At 37.8% G+C, this 17,743-nt stretch overlaps 1 protein-coding gene and 1 long non-coding RNA gene across 5 annotated transcripts; both read left to right on the top strand.

Annotated features, from left to right (window-relative positions):
* The first annotated feature begins 1,263 nt into the window (after window positions 1–1,263).
* Window positions 1,264–11,407, top strand: dhdds (dehydrodolichyl diphosphate synthase). 4 transcript variants are annotated; one of them, XM_054621893.1, is made up of 9 exons: window positions 1,264–1,350; window positions 1,693–1,773; window positions 3,926–4,042; window positions 4,148–4,290; window positions 5,682–5,798; window positions 5,954–6,055; window positions 6,209–6,323; window positions 8,014–8,121; window positions 10,640–11,407. In XM_054621893.1, the coding sequence occupies exons 1-9, from the start codon at window positions 1,321–1,323 to the stop codon at window positions 10,880–10,882; spliced, it is 1,056 nt and encodes a 351-aa protein (XP_054477868.1). In that variant the 5' UTR covers window positions 1,264–1,320; the 3' UTR covers window positions 10,883–11,407. The 4 variants fall into 4 exon arrangements, with proteins under 4 accessions (XP_054477868.1, XP_054477870.1, XP_054477871.1 ...); XM_054621895.1 differs by having other exon boundaries at window positions 1,306–1,399; XM_054621896.1 differs by lacking the exon at window positions 1,264–1,350 and adding an exon at window positions 1,433–1,491.
* A 1,119-nt stretch (window positions 11,408–12,526) lies between these two features.
* LOC129109869 (uncharacterized) lies at window positions 12,527–16,322 on the top strand. Its single transcript, XR_008532083.1, has 6 exons — window positions 12,527–12,730; window positions 13,843–13,860; window positions 14,103–14,135; window positions 14,497–14,544; window positions 14,810–14,866; window positions 15,640–16,322. It is a non-coding gene; the product is annotated as an uncharacterized LOC129109869 (long non-coding RNA).
* Window positions 16,323–17,743: the final 1,421 nt, after the last annotated feature.

Below are 17,743 nucleotides of genomic sequence, written 5' to 3'. Positions count from 1 at the left end.
GTTGCAAAGCCACTATCATTAATGAAGACCACAGTAATCAGATAGTATGTCTTTCTTGTGTCAGCCAACAGAAGAGTTTACAAGAACAAACTAAGATAAAACAGACTACAGACAGACAGTTATTGTTTTAGCTTGTTATTAAAAATAATAGCTGTTGGTGCTGTGTTTGTGGGTTTATTTTTATTTTTTAAGAAACTAATAAGTAACTAAGACTAAAGTCTTGTGTTGTGCAATGAAGGTTTAAACTCAAACACATATTGTGTGGTTGATAATAATATTAAAGCTTATTTGTATAGCACTTATCAAAACGAGCAGCAGTGTGATTTACAAGGCAGCAAAAAATATTAAGGACAGAATGCAATGCAAGATACAATTACATTTCCACATAAATATATATTTACGAGCAAATATAAATAAATCTAGCTGACAATTCAGTGTACTTTTATTTTTTTTTAATTGTCCAATAATGTTACTTGTAACATACAGTACCAGTCAAAAGTTTGGACACACCTTCTCATTCAACTACTTTGAAGAATCTAAAATATAAAACATATTCTGGTTTGTTGAGTTGTGTTCCTTCATAGTTTGGATGTCTTCAATATTAATCTACAATGAAGAAAAAAATAAAAATAAAGAAAAACCATTGAATGTGAAGGTGTGTCCAAACTTTTGACTTGTACTGTAATTAGAAACATATATCGAAGGCAATGCATGACACCGTTGTTTTTTTTATAGCTTTTTTTGTTGTGACAGTAGTTAATGGTTTTTAAATATAATTTTAAAAAAATAGGCCTTTGGCTTGTAAATTTACATTTATGTACAGTAAAGTTTGGACACACCTTCTCATTCAATGGTTTTTCTTTATTTTTATTTTTTTCTACATTGTAGATTAATATTGAAGACATCCAAACTATGAAGGAACACATATGGAATTATGTGGTAAACAAACAAATGCTCAACAAACCAGAATATGTTTTATATTTTAGATTCTTCAAAGTAGTTGAATGAGAAGGTGTGTCCAAACTTTGACTGGTACTGTATCCTTCCTCATTTTGGACAAAACAAGAATTAACATCAAAGTAAAAATTTTGATTTTATAGACTCTATTAATCTACAATGTAGAAAAAAATAAATAAAGAAAAAACATTGAATGAGAAGGTGTGTCCAAACTTTTGACTGGTACTGTATAAACAAATACTTTATAGTATTTTTTTTTTATATATATATTGTGATATTTCAAAAGTTCATCCACATATTTTGAAAATCGACTTTTACGTCGAACCGGAAGTAGTCGCTACGCGCTGACGTCACTTCCCTCCAATGCGGAAGAGGTCGTCATCCCTAAAGCTTGTGAGTTGGAGGCTCTCGGAAATGTGATAAATCTACAGTCTACTTGTTTGTGAGTAGAACAACGTCGGTGTCCAATAGTTTGAATGAACGAAAGCTTGTTACCGTAAAGAGCACGTGTTTACCGTAAAGACACGTGACCCGGTTCGTGCTTTTAGAGTTCATTGCATGTCTCGTGAGCCAAGCGTGCAGCTAAAGGGCAGATCAACCACTGGCTGCATGTAGTGTCACATCTGAGAAATGACATTATTGTAGCCATTCAAATGGTGCATTGGTGATGGTGTGTTGCCAGTGAAAGGTTGACATTCATAACCATTCATGACATCATTATTCTCCTGTTTCTAGACTGTTGAAAGCCCCAACATGTCGTGGATAAGGGAGGGTGAATTAAACCTGATTGAGAAGATTTCAGCTAATATCCTGAAGGTAAGCCTCATTGTGTTGCTCTCACTTCCTTATATGTACTTCCACGTTTTTCCACCTAAAAAATGGAAATCCCCCCCCAATCCTGATTAAACAGCATTAACCTCAGTTACTTTATTACCACAAGACTCAAAGACTGTTGACAAAAGATCAGTTCACTGCTCAATACAACAACAAAAAAAACATGAAGTAATGCCTGTGCCAATAGAGCCACTGTTTTACAAATCTGAACAAACATAGGAGCTGGAAATGAAATATCCTTGCTCAGTCTATACAATCTGAAACAAACCTTGATGTTAATTCTTGTTTTGTCCAAAATGAGGAAGGATACAGTACCAGTCAAAAGTTTGGACACACCTTCTCATTCAACTACTTTGAAGAATCTAAAATATAAAACATATTCTGGTTTGTTGAGCATTTGTTTGTTTACCACATAATTCCATATGTGTTCCTTCATAGTTTGGATGTCTTCAATGTTAATCTACAATGTAGAAAAAAATAATAAAAAAATAAAGAAAAACCATTGAATGAGAAGGTGTGTCCAAACTTTTGGTACTGTATATAAATGTAAATTTACAAGCCAAAGGCCTATTTTTTGTGTTTTTTTACAAAGAGTTTGAATTATATTTAAAAACCATTAACTACTGTCAAACAAAAAACGTCTATAAAAAAAACAACGGTGTCATGCATTGCCTTCGATATATGTTTGTAATTACAGTACCAGTCAAAAGTTTGGAGACACCTTCTCATTCTATGGTTTTTCTTTATTTTTATTTTTTTCTACATTGTAGATTAATATTGAAGACATCCAAACTATGAAGGAACACATATGGAATTATGTGGTAAACAAACAAATGCTCAACAAACCAGAATATGTTTTATATTGTAGATTCTTCAAAGTAGTTGAATGAGAAGGTGTGTCCAAACTTTTGACTGGTACTGTATGTAAATCCTGGCTGTGTATCGTGTTGCAGATAGAATACTCTTTTCCATCCAGATGTTCAGTAAAGTCTTTGAGGATTCTGTAAATGCCGGGTTAGTCTAAGTGTTGTTAAACAACTTTCTAGTTTTTGTTTTTTTTAAAGATCAACAGTTTTTTAGTTTTCAATGTTATGGATGATTAGCTCTGTGACTCAAATGTAATGTGTAATACATAGGGGCACAAAGTATGGCTTCTTGGTAAACAGCACCATTCAGGGGCTGTAACTAAGGATTATTTGCGTCATAAAGCCAGCAGTGTGCTGGGGTGTCCGTTGGATACGGTGGAAGTAGTGGGAGACAAGAGGGTGATGGCCAAGCTGTCATCCCTGATGGACAACACCTCCCACCCCATGCGGGACACTCTGGCAGCTCTGTGCAGCTCCTTCAGCCACCGGCTGCTTCACCCCCGGTGTGTGAAGGAGAGGTACCGCAGGTCCTTCCTTCCTGCTGCTGTCAGGTTGCACAACCAGCTCTGCTCCCAGCAGACCACATGACAATAATACACTGTGCAATACAATAGTTATAATAGTTTCTGTCTGTATATATAATATTTCAGTTACTGTGGATTCTTTACTGTTCTTTACTGTTTTTTTATTGCTCATTTGCTTATTTAAAATACTTATTTTGATCTTGTTTTTATTTTTTATTTTTTTACTATGTCTCTTGTTTGCACTATCCTCTATGCTGCTGTAATCCTGTAAATGTCCCCGCTGCGGGACTAATAAAGGATTATCTTATTTTATCAATTTATCTGCTGATTCTATTCTCGACTGATCGATTCATCATGTGGTTAATGATAGGCCAGAAAATAGTGCAAAATGCTAGGAACAAAATGTCCCATAGCCAGACAATAAATACACATACTATACAACAAAATAAAGATAAAAGTGTTAAATAGCTTATTTAGTTCGAAAAACTGAATCATTTTTTCAGTCTCAAATGTCATCTGCTGATAAAGACTGTGAGATGCAGGTGACCAGAGTTTGTTGGCATCTCCAAGAACAGCCTGCTCTGTCATTTCCTGTCAGGAAGAACAGGGCATCCTGTAGAGGGTTGTTGTGTGTCCAGTCCAGTTTATTGTTTATCTGCACCCCAAGGTACTTGTAGGACTCAACTTAATGTCTCTATATCCCAAATTGCTCTTGACTCCCCTGATCTTCATTGTGTCTCCCAGGCTGGACCCATGCCTAAACATGTGGCCTTCATCATGGATGGTAACCGCCGCTTTGCACGGAAGAAAAACATGGAGCGCCAGGAAGGGCACATGCAGGGCTTCAACAAGCTGGCAGAGGTGAGCTTGCTGTGGGATTGAAGCTCGTCTTCTCCAACACGTATCACCTGAGCATGAAACAGGTTTCTCATTTATGTGTAACTCTTTGTCTCCCCTCCACACCAGACATTACGGTGGTGTAAGCATCTGAACATCCAGGAGGTTACAGTGTACGCCTTCAGCATCGAGAACTTCAAGCGCACTAAAAATGAGGTGGATGGGCTGATGGAGCTGGCCAGGCAGAAATTTGAAAAGCTGTTGGATGAACGGTGAGTTTTAAGGTTAAGGAATTTAAAATAGCTCTTCAGTCACATTTTATACATCATGTGAATCACGGCTTCCTCAAAGTTTAGACCAGAGGAACCAAATGCAGTGAGTGTTCTGCAGTTGAAATTTAGTTAAGTGTCTTTGCAAGACTGAAACCTTGAAGTTTCAGTTTTAGTCTTTGAAAAAATGAACCTGGCTTCAGATGGATAGAAAGTAGCCAATTGTATCAAGATATTTTTCAAAACCCCCAGTTTAAATCTTTTAAATCTGTGTAGTTCACAGTTGCATTTAAAAAAACAAACCACACTGGCGAAATACTGGAATGTTTTTCTGCAACTGGATACGCTAACCGTTGTCAACACTGACACAAAAACACCTTCCACTACATTGGCCAGTGACTTATAAATAGGAGTGTACAGTATCAGTTATTTCCATGTTGTTACCGGGCGACCGTGGCTCAGTGGAGAGCAGGGTTGTCCTCCAATCAGAGGATCGGCGGTTCGATCCCTGGCTCCGGCAGTCCATGTCGATGTCGCCTTGGGCAAGACACTTAACCCTGAGTTGCTCCCGAAGGTGTATGAATGGGTGTGAATGATTAGAGAGACCCTGATGGGCAGGTGGCACCTTGCATGGTCGCCCCTGTCATCAGTGTGTGAATGGGTGTGAATGGGTGATTGATTAGTAATGTATTTGAGTGGTCGGAAGACTAGAAAAGCAAGTACAGTCCATTTACCATTTCAGCTGACAGTGACTGCTTCCCTGCAATTCACCAGAATATGTAGTTCACACCTTTTGATTTTCCCTCTTACTGTACTGTAAATGTATTCCTTTACTGCCAATGTAGATGTCCAAAAACCTATTCAAAACCAACCTACAATTACAGGCTTGTATATCTGCAGTTCCACGTATGACCACTAGATGCTGACCCAAGAGTGATCTCTAGGCTATTTATTTTGTATCAACTTGCCTCCTGATGCTTGCCTCCTCTTTGGCCAGGTCGTCATTTAATTATCTGGTTAAACAAAGGGAGATAAATGAAATAAATAGTCTAGGATTGAATATCATCTTGTAGGTTTTTTTTGTAAAAAGGAATATTTAATAAATTACTGGTTTTAGTGAGTGTGACTTAAGATGAACCGTGGTTGGTGTCATTGTGTTGAACACCAACATTTGACAAACCAGCTTTACACAGTACATTGAACTGCACACTGCTTCCGGGAAACTGTACTCACTGACGACTCCCATGTGCAGGCACATCTGTGCATCTCTGGGTCAGAAATGCAGACGGACACGCTTGAGCAGCCTGGTCTAAATGGTCGTCTTGTCCTCCCTGTTCTTCTTCATGCTTTTTCTGATTGTTCTACTCCCCCCTCTTGTCTCTCTCCTCCTGTAGGGAGAATCTGGAGAAGCATGGCGTGTGTATCCGGGTGCTGGGCGACTTGAACATGCTGCCGCTCGACCTTCAGCAGCTTATTGCCAAAGCAGTGCTCTCCACCAAGGCTCACAATAAGTATGTGTTTTATTCTGCACATACTTCTGTTCCTCTGCGGCTATGACCCTAATCATTAGTGGCACAACCTCACCACCACGTTGGTCAAATGACATAATTAGATATAATATTCTATATCATTATTGACCACAGATGTGCAAATGCCTGTTTTGCAGATGTTTCCTGAATGTGTGCTTTGCCTACACTTCAAGATATGAAATCACCAATGCAGTCAGAGAAATGGCTTGGGGAGTGGAGCAGGGCTTGATCAAAGCAAGGTGACAAATGGGGAAAAAAAAAAAAAAGACAATACTGAGTTGATCTTGTTGATATTCTGCCAACATCCATAATGCTACATAGAATATATAAAAAGACAACATGGGGAGCTTTGGCTCTAACAAGCTGTGATTGTGTTGTTCTTTTGTGCTCAGTGACGTTTCAGAGCCGTTGCTGAGTGAGTGTTTGTACAGCAATAATTCTCCCAATCCTGATCTGCTCATCCGCACTTCTGGAGAGGTGCGACTCAGCGACTTCCTTCTTTGGCAGGTGAGGATGACAATGAGGTTATTATTAACTTTAAAAAACACTAAAGTAAGATTGGAGATGTGAATTCCAAGACTTGGTTGGAGTGTTGCGTGATCAATCGCTAATTGGGAGCACTGGATAATCTTCAGGCATAGCAGCTGTAACCCTGGTTATATTTGTATTTCAGGTTGTGCATTGACCTCCAAAACATGATTTTTTTTTTTGTCTGTCTTTGATGCAAAGGATATCAGAAAGAGCTGAAAACATGTGTCAGATGTTGCCTTTACAGCAAAGCAGACAAGTCTACTTTTTGTTTTTCCATTAAGACTTTGTGATGATCTCCATAATTAGAGAGTTTTGGTGGCGTAACATCCCGTCTCTTATTGCCTTTATCTGTAATAAAGTGTTGCAGGAATGACATATTTTCGCAGGCCGACCCAGGAAGTTAGCATTGCACTAGTTCCCTCTACATGAAGCCACTGGGATCGGATTACACATGTTGTTCAGCTGGTTAATCGTCAAGAGAACCACTATTATGATATTAGGAGCATAAATGCAATCATAGGATGTAAAAAGTTAAGGTTAGGCTATAAACCAACTACACCCGATGACATGACCGTGAGTATACTGTGAAGGAAGTGATGAAGTGTCGTAGTCTCATTTGGCCACTTCGCGCTATCCACTTTAGCAAATGCCTTTAAGACACTTAAAGGCTTCAAAATTCCCAAAAGGTGTATTTACTAACGCTTTATACATTGTATGACATAACGTTAAAATCTCTTAAGCTGGTTTTCACCACAGACCTGATTTCAAACCAAAACCCCGTTAAAAAAGAAGCATTGCCCTTTAGAAGGGGAACTGGAAGTAAAATAAAAATAGCAATCTATGTAGCAGCAGTCAAAGATGGGAATTAACCGTTGGATTTTAACCAAGAAGCACTACCCTGAGCCTTCCTCGTAGCACTTATTGTATTCATATTAGTTGTTGCACTTACTGTATTCGTATCAGTTCGCTGCACTTATTGAATTCGTATTCGTTTACTGCACTTATCCTATTCGTAGTAGTTTGTAGCACTTATTATATTCGTATTAGTCTGTTGCAATTATTGTTTTCGTAGTAATTTGCCTCTGCACTATACTTTTGCTCTGGTTTATGCTTTAAGATGCTTGTTTAAGAAAGGAGATGCACTTATGACTTCTGGTGACTAGTAGTTCTCTTGAATACCTATGTTGAATACACTTCCTGTAAGTCGCTTTGGATAAAAGCGTCTGCTAAATGACTGTAATGCAATGTAATGTAACCAATATAACATACATTTTTAATATATGGTCTTTTTTTTTTTTTTTTTTTTTTTTTTTAAAGCTGTCTGTCTTGAGCAACTTGTTCATTTCAGCTATGGCAGACTCATTTGCCTCATTCAGACTGTAACTAAATGGAGGGGATTCTTTTTCTAGTTAGGAATATCAACTATACCACGCAAGATCCAAAGAAACACATTTGTTTTCATGTACAATTTTTTTTCCGATGCAGATCATTTATTTTCTTTTTTTATGCCTATAGCGACACTGTATTACTCACCAAATTAGGGTTGCAATCTATGATATACAGCATTAACCAAGAATACTAAATGATTAGATCATAGTGTCAAACACTATCCAGCTTCTCCTCTGAGACTTTGTGATTGATTTTTCTTTTATGTCCCACTCTGCAGACTTCCCACTCCTGTCTAGTGTTTCAGTCAGTTCTGTGGCCGGAGTATTCGTTCTGGAACCTGTGTGAAGCCATTCTCCAATATCAATTAAATCACACATCCATTCAGGTAAGGCATTTATGGGGCCATTGTTTGTTTGTTGTCACCAATATGGGACTCTGCATTGGAGAGGGAGATTGGCAAAACACCAAACTGCACACCTCTGTCATTTTTGAGACCACAGTATAATAAAGCAAATATCCTGATGTGTGTTTTTTCAATCAGGTTAGTTCCCCATGCAGTTTCTCCTCTCTCTATTAAAACTGAACCCAACTCCTGATTTAGTATCAACCTAATAATTGTTATAACAACGGGAGCTACACAAATTAGTTTTAATATTAAGTAAGTATTGGCTGTGTGACTGCTGGTTCATCACTCTAAAACGTTCACAAAATGATTTCATGTGGCTCAGGGGACAAACATCAAAAATCACAAGAATCCAAAATGCAAGAAAACATTTTTGTCCACTGGTTTATTTATTCATATTACTGAAATATACTCTATGGGATTTTTGCTATATTAAAGTAATGTCCCAAAATTGGCTCATCAATCTCAACAAGCCCATAACATTGCCAGCTTTATCAAATGGATATTTACTGCAGGGTTATTGTTTTGTAAGATATTTATATTATATTTTCCAACCAAAGAATATCACTCTTCTCACTCTAGTTATTCTGGCACAAAACATAAATTAGAGAAATGTAATAAAAAAAACTATTGCATGTGATGTTGCAAAGCAGCAATAGCTTTGATAACCGTAATACCTCGTCTACATATATTCAGCATAGTTGGTGAAAAGGATAGATTAGGTAAAGCAGTTTGTGTTGCCTTCCATCTGTCACATAATATGCATATATATACAGTGGGTACGGAAAGTATTCAGACCCCTTTAAATTTTTCACTCTTTGTTTCATTGCAGCCATTTGCTAAAATCGAAAAAGTTCAATTTTTTTCGCATTAATGTACACTCAGCAACCCATCTTGACAGAAAAAAACAGAAATGTAGAAATTTTTGCAAATTTATTAAAAAAGAAAAACTGAAATATCACATGGTCATAAGTATTCAGACCCTTTGCTGTGACACTCATATTTAACTCACATGCTGTCCATTTCTTCTGATCCTCCTTGAGATGGTTCTACTCCTTCATTGGAGTCCAGCTGTGTTTAATTAAACTGATTGGACTTGATTAGGAAAGGCACACACCTGTCTATATAAGACCTTACAGCTCACAGTGCATGTCAGAACAAATGAGAATCATGAGGTCGAAGGAACTGCCCAAGGAGCTCAGAGACAGAATTGTGGCAAGGCACAGATCTGGCCAAGGTTACAAAAGAATTTCTGCAGCACTCAAGGTTCCTAAGAGCACAGTGGCCTCCATAATCCTTAAATGGAAGAAGTATGGGATGACCAGAACTCTTCCTAGACCTGGCCGTCCAGCCAAACTGAGCAATCGTGGGAGAAGAGCCTTGGTGAGAGAGGTAAAGAAGAACCCAAAGATCACTGTGGCTGAGCTCCAGAGATGCAGTAGGGAGATGGGAGAAAGTTCCACAAAGTCAACTATCACTGCAGCCCTCCACCAGTCGGGGCTTTATGGCAGAGTGGCCCGACGGAAGCCTCTCCTCAGTGCAAGACATATGAAAGCCCGCACAGAGTTTGCCAAAAAACACATGGAGGACTCCCAAACTATGAGAAATAAGATTCTCTGGTCTGATGAGACCAAGATTGAACTTTTGGCGTTAATTCTAAGCGGTATGTGTGGAGAAAACCAGGCACTGCTCATCACCTGCCCAATACAATCCCAACAGTGAAACATGGTGGTGGCAGCATCATGCTATGGGGGTGTTTTTCAGCTGCAGGGACAGGACGACTGGTTGCAATTGAAGGAAAGATGAATGCGGCCAAGTACAGAGATATCCTGGAAGAAAACCTCCTCCAGAGTGCTCAGGACCTCAGACTGGGCCGAAGGTTCACCTTCCAACAAGACAATGACCCGAAGCACACAGCTAAAATAACAAAGGAGTGGCTTCGGAACAAGTCTGTGACCATTCTTGACTGGCCCAGCCAGAGCCCTGACCTAAACCCAATTGAGCATCTCTGGAGAGACCTGAAAATGGCTGTCCACCAACGTTCACCATCCAACCTGACAGAACTGGAGAGGATCTGCAAGGAAGAATGGCAGAGGATCCCCAAATCCAGGTGTGAGAAACTTGTTGCATCATTCCCAAGAAGACTCATGGCTGTACTAGCTCAAAAGGGTGCTTCTACTCAATACTGAGCAAAGGGTCTGAATACTTATGACCATGTGATATTTCAGTTTTTCTTTTTTAATAAATTTGCAAAAATTTCTACATTTCTGTTTTTTTCTGTCAAGATGGGTTGCTGAGTGTACATTAATGAGAAAAAAAATGAACTTTTTCGATTTTAGCAAATGGCTGCAATGAAACAAAGGGTGAAAAATTTAAAGGGGTCTGAATACTTTCTGTACCCACTGTATGTCTGTTCTGTATGGAATCAGTATTAGGATTTCTGTATACATCTACATTGTTGTCCCCAAAACAAACGTGGGTTGCGTGTTGTATTTTTTAGAAAGCCAGAGACCTCCATCGAGAGCATCAGGCCTTACAGCAGCTTGAGGCGGACCGCGCCTGTGTAGCAGAGCACCTGCAGCATCACGGGAATGGGAAGCCCGCAGACGCCCAGAGAAGACAGGAGGCACTGCTGCACTACACCACCTGCCGGGAAGAACGGATTCAGGACTTCCTAGAAGCGCTGAAGCACAAGAGAGACTCTTTCTTTAATGACTTATGGAGCGACGCCGTCTTGGCCTAGGAAGGCTCCATGGGGGGGACACGCCCCAAGATGGAGTGGGGGACGAAACCTCTCCTGTCCTCTTCCCTCAAGGGCTTCTGTGGAGAAGAGAAGAGTGAACAGTAATTGGGAATGGTTTCAATGTGTTACTGATTTGTAAAAAAAAAACCGAGAGGGCAATTTTACCCCTATGGGGCTGTAAAAGAATCAATATTTATGATTGAAGATTTAAAAAAATAGTCTAATACGTGGAAATGTCTGGTCAAGATGTAGTTAAGTAAATGTGTAAAGTGTCTGTCAAATGCATGCCATTGATTGGAAGATCAAATTATATGAATGAAAGCCAGGGATCCCGTGTTTTTTGGAAAACGATCCCAAAGCAGCCGTCCAGATTAATATAAATCAGTGCAGTTTTGCAGTTTTGTTGTGGCCCAGCGAAAGTGTTGTTTGTTGAGTGTGATGTTGATGACATAACTAGATTTTGACCAGCTTCCTTTAAGAGAATAAAGCGATTTATTGTATGTCAGCCATGATTAAATGATGTACGATTCAGACCTTTGTACTTACTTATTCACATGTCAACGTTGTGTCTGTCTGAACAGGTAATCTGTATGTCATGTTTTAATTTATGTAGTAGAAAAATATCCCTTGCATTTTAGGGAAAACAAATTACTGTATTTGGTTTTCCACTAGATTACTGAGTTATTTCTACAACTGGAAAGCTTTAAGATGATACAGCCGGATCAACTAAACCTTTAATTTCTACTAGTAACTGTTGGATTAACAACTGGACCTCTCCACTAATTGACATGGTAGATACACAGTTTTAATTGAGAAATTATTGTATTTATTAAATCAGTATTAGCTTTTTTGTTTGAAGCAAATACTTAACTAGTAGTACTAATGTTTTAGTACACATAATGCTGGGTAAACTAGGACTTATGTTTGTCAGTTTTTCTACTTCCAAACTGCAAAACTTTTTCTTAATCCACTTAATCCATATTTGAATGTCCTTCCATAGGGAACATTTATATAAACGAAAGTAATTCATGTTTTCAGTGAGGCAATATTAATGCAAATGATCTCACTTTTATACAATGGGGTTTGACGTATTGAGGTATTTTACTCTTTAAAAGTTGCAACACCACAGTATAAAAATACTGTATTTAAATTAAAAGCAAAAGATGATTAGCAACTAAATGCATGTAAAGTATCACCGGTCAAAGTACTAAAAACTGCTAAATGGCCCCATTTCGAGTATCATATGTATCATAAATGTAATATTGGAACCATTTTATTAATGCACAAACAAGTATGCAGCATTTGATGTTTATAATGTTGGATAATAACATTGCATCATATTATAAACTGATTTTCTGTTTTGCAATTACAAACTAATTAACATAGTTTTTTTATAACACTGTGGCATTGCTACTTATTCTCCAGTAAAGGTACTTCTTCCACCACTGAAGTACATGTTAAACTGGGTCTACTTGTTGTCTATGACGCAGTGCATTTTTCTCAACAAGAGCCCTCCAACACAGCGCCCCCTCTCGGCACTGATCGGTAATATCCAGGCTGCGTTCCTGCCGCTTTAACAAATGGGCGGAGCCTGGACACACGTGACCCACTCGCGTCCAATGACAGCCACCGAAACACCAAACTGGTTCGAACCGGTTTCCTTCTTATATTTCAGCGTATAAACTACAAAAAACATTCGTTTGCATTATACATTCGCCATTTTACGCAGCGACGGGTCGGTTGTTGCGTGTTATCTCTCCGCGGGAAAAAAAAAACGTCTTTTACGATTTTAATTTTTTTTCGTGAGCTGTCTGTTCACTTCCTATCCACACCATGGGCAAAACGAAGGTAAGATATTTTTATTTTTTATTATTTTTATTTTTTATTTTTAATGCAATGCGCTCTCTCCAGTGAGCGCATTCGGCCGCGTTTGATATATAAGTGCATCAGAGGAACGTCATCATCTCCTCTAACGAACAGTGCAGCCATGGCGGTGCAAGCGGGAGAGAGAGAGAGAGGGAGAGAGAGAGACCTGGGGCGGGCATCTCCTCCCCTACTACTCCCATTCGTCTAAAAAATAAAGTTTGTAGTCTAGGTAGTGACGGGAAGCACCTTAAACGCCGCCATTAACCGACATTATGATGTTTTATCATTACGCCCTGCGACAGACGCTCCGACAAGTGCAGCCGTTGACGTCGCGCTGCGTTGTGTGTTTTTTTTCGCAGCAGGTTGGGGAGGGGGGGGAGGGGGGGGGGTTCCATTTATAACGTTCGGCGCTGAAACGTTTAATGCGTAACGTCATCTGCGAGGTCAACGGCGAAACTCATAACTGGCCGACCTACTTTATGAGCGAATGGCGAATTAGAATAAGTTATAAGCACTACTTTATTTAAAAAAAAAAAAAAAAAAATATGCAGGAAGGAGTTGGGGGAGGGGAGGTCACATTTATTTATTTTTATTTTTTCTTCTCATTTAATAATATATTTTTTGAGCATTAAATCGCTATTACACACCCCTGTAGCAGCTTAATTTTAAATAAATAATAAATAAAAAAAATTCACATATAAATAATGTTTTTATTTGAAATCGCAATTTTTTTTTTTTTTTTTTTTTTTTTTGTTGTTGTTGCAAAGTCCGCAGGCTTCCGTAGGTCCGGCGTTAGGTTACATGGCTACGGATTAGTGAAGTAGTAATCTGGTCCAATTTCCCAACAGCTGTCTGTCGGCGCGCAGTGATACAAAACAAAGGAAGCTGTCAGGGCGCCAACTCTGTCACAGTGACAGGACGGACCGAATTTGAATTCAAATATGCGCGGGAAGTTCTTTGTCACCGTCCAAAGCATGTTTTTTTAGATTATCTCTGCAGAACTCCTAAGATTAAGTGACTGAGTCTGAATTGTCATGAATCATCAATAATAATAAAATTTTAATATTGTGCCTTTTCTATTCTTTGTCTTTCAGTCAGCTGTCCCCGCTGAGGTTTGTATAAAAAAAACAATCAATATATTATTCATAACATGTTGATGCTCTGTTATTGCAAGAGTTTATTAATAATTGTAATACATTGATAACTGAGATGTGTTGTTAAATTGTGTTATTTTAGTTTCTGTTTTAGTCATTTTTATATGACAAGCCCTCTGATGCATGTTCAGTTAGGTTCATCATGCAATCTGTTACATCTGCAATCGTTACTGAAGGTTTTCTTTCTCTTTTCTCAATAGGGCAGACGGAGTTCGCCGCGGCTTGCTGCAGTGGTAAGCACCTCCGGAAACACAACTAATCAATCCGTTATTAAGGACTGCAATTCCGTTTTGTGGTTATTCTTGTTCCTCGCCTAGAAGTTGGTTTACTAACGGCTGCTTCCCCTGAGGATAAACTTTTAACCTTGAAATTTGAATTGGCACACACCCATCGTCTGTCTACGTGTGGTTTTGATCAATATCAACCACATTTTTTTTCCTGATCTTTAATAATTACAATACTGAACGGGGGATTCTTTTGATAGATGGTCACAAAACTAGTAACGTCCTTAGTGTCTAAGCCATTTTCCTCAAGATGCTCTTGTTAATCTATTGTTAGGTACTAAATGAAATGTCTTTTCTTTCTCTTTTGCAGAGATCTCCTAAAGCTGCAGTGGAGGCTAAGAAAAAACCTGCTGTAAAAGTATGTAACTGATAACTACCTGATATCAACAGAATATCTCTGTGCTGTATGTCACAAGTGAAACTGATTCATGGCCTTCAGTTCCTTGAAGGGAAATTAAATGTGGCCTAAATCAAGGACAAAACAGGGGAAAATGCCTTTTTGATCCACAATGTAGATGTTTTGGTATACCTGTTTTATCTTTAGTAATCTGAAACATGTGATCATTGTATATTATCTTGAGTGCTCTAATCTGTTAGTAATCATTTGTTATGTCATTTTCTAGAAGGTACTCAAAGCAAAGAAGGCCAAAGTAGCTGAAAATGGGAACGACAAGGCTGAGGTTTGTTTCTTTTAAGAGAGATTTTACACAATTATCTTGTCTTTTTTTTGCAGGTTTTTTTTGTTCTGTTAATTTATACATATTTAATATGAGCAAATAAACAGAACTATCTAAAGTATGTAAACTTATCTAAAGAGTGTCAAGGGGACGAGAACAAACGTCACAAATGTGATAAGCTTACCATATTCATAAGAGGGAATTATTTTATAGTATTTGTAGGGTATTTAGTACCAACACACAGCTGCTAGCCTACCACAAAACATGCTACTTTAATTCATTTTTGTTATTTAACTTATTTGCGAACACAGATAACTAATTGCTGTGTTTTGAAGTTTTATCTTGAAGGGACAAAAGTTTAAAATATGTTTTCCTAATATCGAGGAAGTGCCGATATCTTTTGGATAGTATGCTTATTAGTGTGATTGTGAGCAATAGCTGTAATTATAAACCGGGAACAAAAAAACTGCCAATCAAATGAAAGTTCAGGAGTCAACAGGACGTCTGCATGTCCTGAAAATTCAAGTCCTCAAACAGATTTGTATTATTACCATTTAAACTTGGAATAAAGTTTAAGGAGTCAGATGTTCTTTGTGCACACATTGTCTGTCAATACATTTTTTTCCCCATTTTATTTGGAATTAAAAGGATGGCAGAGGCAATGCACTGAATAAAATGCAGGAAAATCATAGCATGATGAAGATGAGTGAGAGGAATGTTCTGCTGAAACAAAGGATTCATAAAACATAACACGCCTTCTCTTCTTCTGTCCCCAGGAGCCAAAGGCCGACGCCGCTGAAGCCAAATGAATAACCGTTGATGTGCTCACTCTGTGTACTTGGTGATTGTACAGTTTTAAATTAGTATTTTTTACCAAGTTTTATATTACAAATGTCATTTATATGTCTGTTTTGGGCTTGCACTTGTTGTAACAAAAGTTTGTTGTCACATTCATATCCATTTTATATCCATTTAAAAATTATTGCCGTCCATATCTCGTAGACGTGGCATTTTTAGTTTGTCTAATCCTGTTTTTTTCTTTTTTTGTTCTGTTTTTTTTTTAAACTGCTGAGTAATTGATATTTTTCCACCAAGTTGGAATTTTAATCTAATTTTAAACATTATGAGGCAGCTAAAGCATATTGTTAAAATTTGAGGGAAAATAGGAATTTTGCCTTTTATCTCCTTGTATTTTAATGTTAAACTAATAAGAAATTGCTTACCAAATGTTTCCAAACACTGTATGTTGACACAAGTTCCAGTCAGTAAAAAAAATACCACAAAAAAAAAAAATACTGTTATTAGGTCAAAAAAAGATTGATACATCCCAAAAACATGTATGATGTGAACCTCGTCATCTGATGAAAAGTCCTGCTAAGTTATGTTTATTTCCTGACTGAAGCTTTTCTGACTTTAATGGTTGATCTTAATGTTCTTGAATAAAAATTGTCAAAATGTCTTCATGGCATTTTCTTTGCTGCAACTAAAAACATTTATAGGAAAAAAAGGAAGTACTGTTGATTCATATAAGTGTACAGTGGCCGGGCCAATGTCCCTTAAGGAATTGGTACAATATGCTGTTATACAGTGAACTTGGCTAACTGTAAACCCCAAAACTAGTTTAATGCTCATCCATGTCTTTAAGATAATTCTCAATAATGTGTTGTTTTTTTTTTTTTACTTAGCTTCCATCTCAATAGTTTTTTTTTTTTCTATAATGTGCTCTTGACTTGGGAAACCGGTTGGTTTAAATAAGCCCGAACATCTTGGATATCGTGAATCCCTTTACCAGATAAAAGCCAAACCGCTATGTTAAGCTCCTAAAAATGTCCTTTTGGAACATGTGAAAACTACACTTGGGAATTAAGCAACCATCTTAATTAATTTCTCTCTTGTAATTGAATGAATTCACTGTTAATGCATCACGTAGTACTCTTATATTGTGTTTTATTCAGGTATTGTTGGGTGATTCATCTCAATTTATACTCCGCTTGTGCCAATTAATGACTCTACTAATCCTGACCTACAATGTGAAACTTTATAGGGTTTGCACAGAATTGATATATTTATCCTGGTGTCATTAATTCAATAATAATCAGTATTTTAGTTGCAGCTGCTTTGAGGGTTTCTCTGCAGAAGTCTCGGTGTCTTAGCTCCGTAGCACCAGCAGAGCGCAGTGTTGCCTCGCTGCACCCAGATGAGATGTTTATCTCTTTCTCCAGCGGGGGTCTCTCTCCTTTAACGTTTCCCAGCCTGTGAAAGTCGGTCAAATATGACACGTTTTGTTTTGAAACCTTTAACCAGCCTGCTCACTCACCATCCAGGGTCCTCCTGTTTTTAGGGTTTAACACAATGAGATAAGAGGAAGGAGGACACAGGGGACCAAAGAGGTCGAAATGCAGGAAACACTGTTTAAGTGAAGATTATTTGAAAGCTGTTACCAGGCAGGCTCGTATGACACACATGAGAAAGGTTACAAAAAAGTATTTACCACAATGTACGTTTATTTTTGTAGATATACTTCCCTTGTTATAGATATTTTGTTTATTTATCTGGTATTTATTTCCTCTCTTTTTATCTAAACTGTAACGTCTCTTGTGCTGTGGTTTTATTAATAAAGTTTTAAAATATATTACAGTATTCCTTCCTGTTCTTTTCTATTTCTATTCTGGTTGAGTATTAACCAATAATTAACTTTGGGAACACTATTTGTTAATTTGTTCTTTACTGTTTTTATTGCTTATTTATAATACTTTTGATCTTGCTTTTTATCTTGTTTGCACTATACCCTATGCTGCTGTAAATCCTGTAAATGTCCCCGCTGCGGGACTAATAAAGGATTATCTTATCTTATCTTATCTTAGCTGTTCTGGAGCTTTT

The sequence above is a fragment of the Anoplopoma fimbria genome, chromosome 20 (assembly GCF_027596085.1).
Source record: "Anoplopoma fimbria isolate UVic2021 breed Golden Eagle Sablefish chromosome 20, Afim_UVic_2022, whole genome shotgun sequence".
Taxonomy (NCBI): Eukaryota; Metazoa; Chordata; class Actinopteri; order Perciformes; family Anoplopomatidae; genus Anoplopoma; species Anoplopoma fimbria.
Note: the sequence above shows the minus strand (reverse complement) of the source record. Positions and strands in the feature narration are given on the sequence as shown.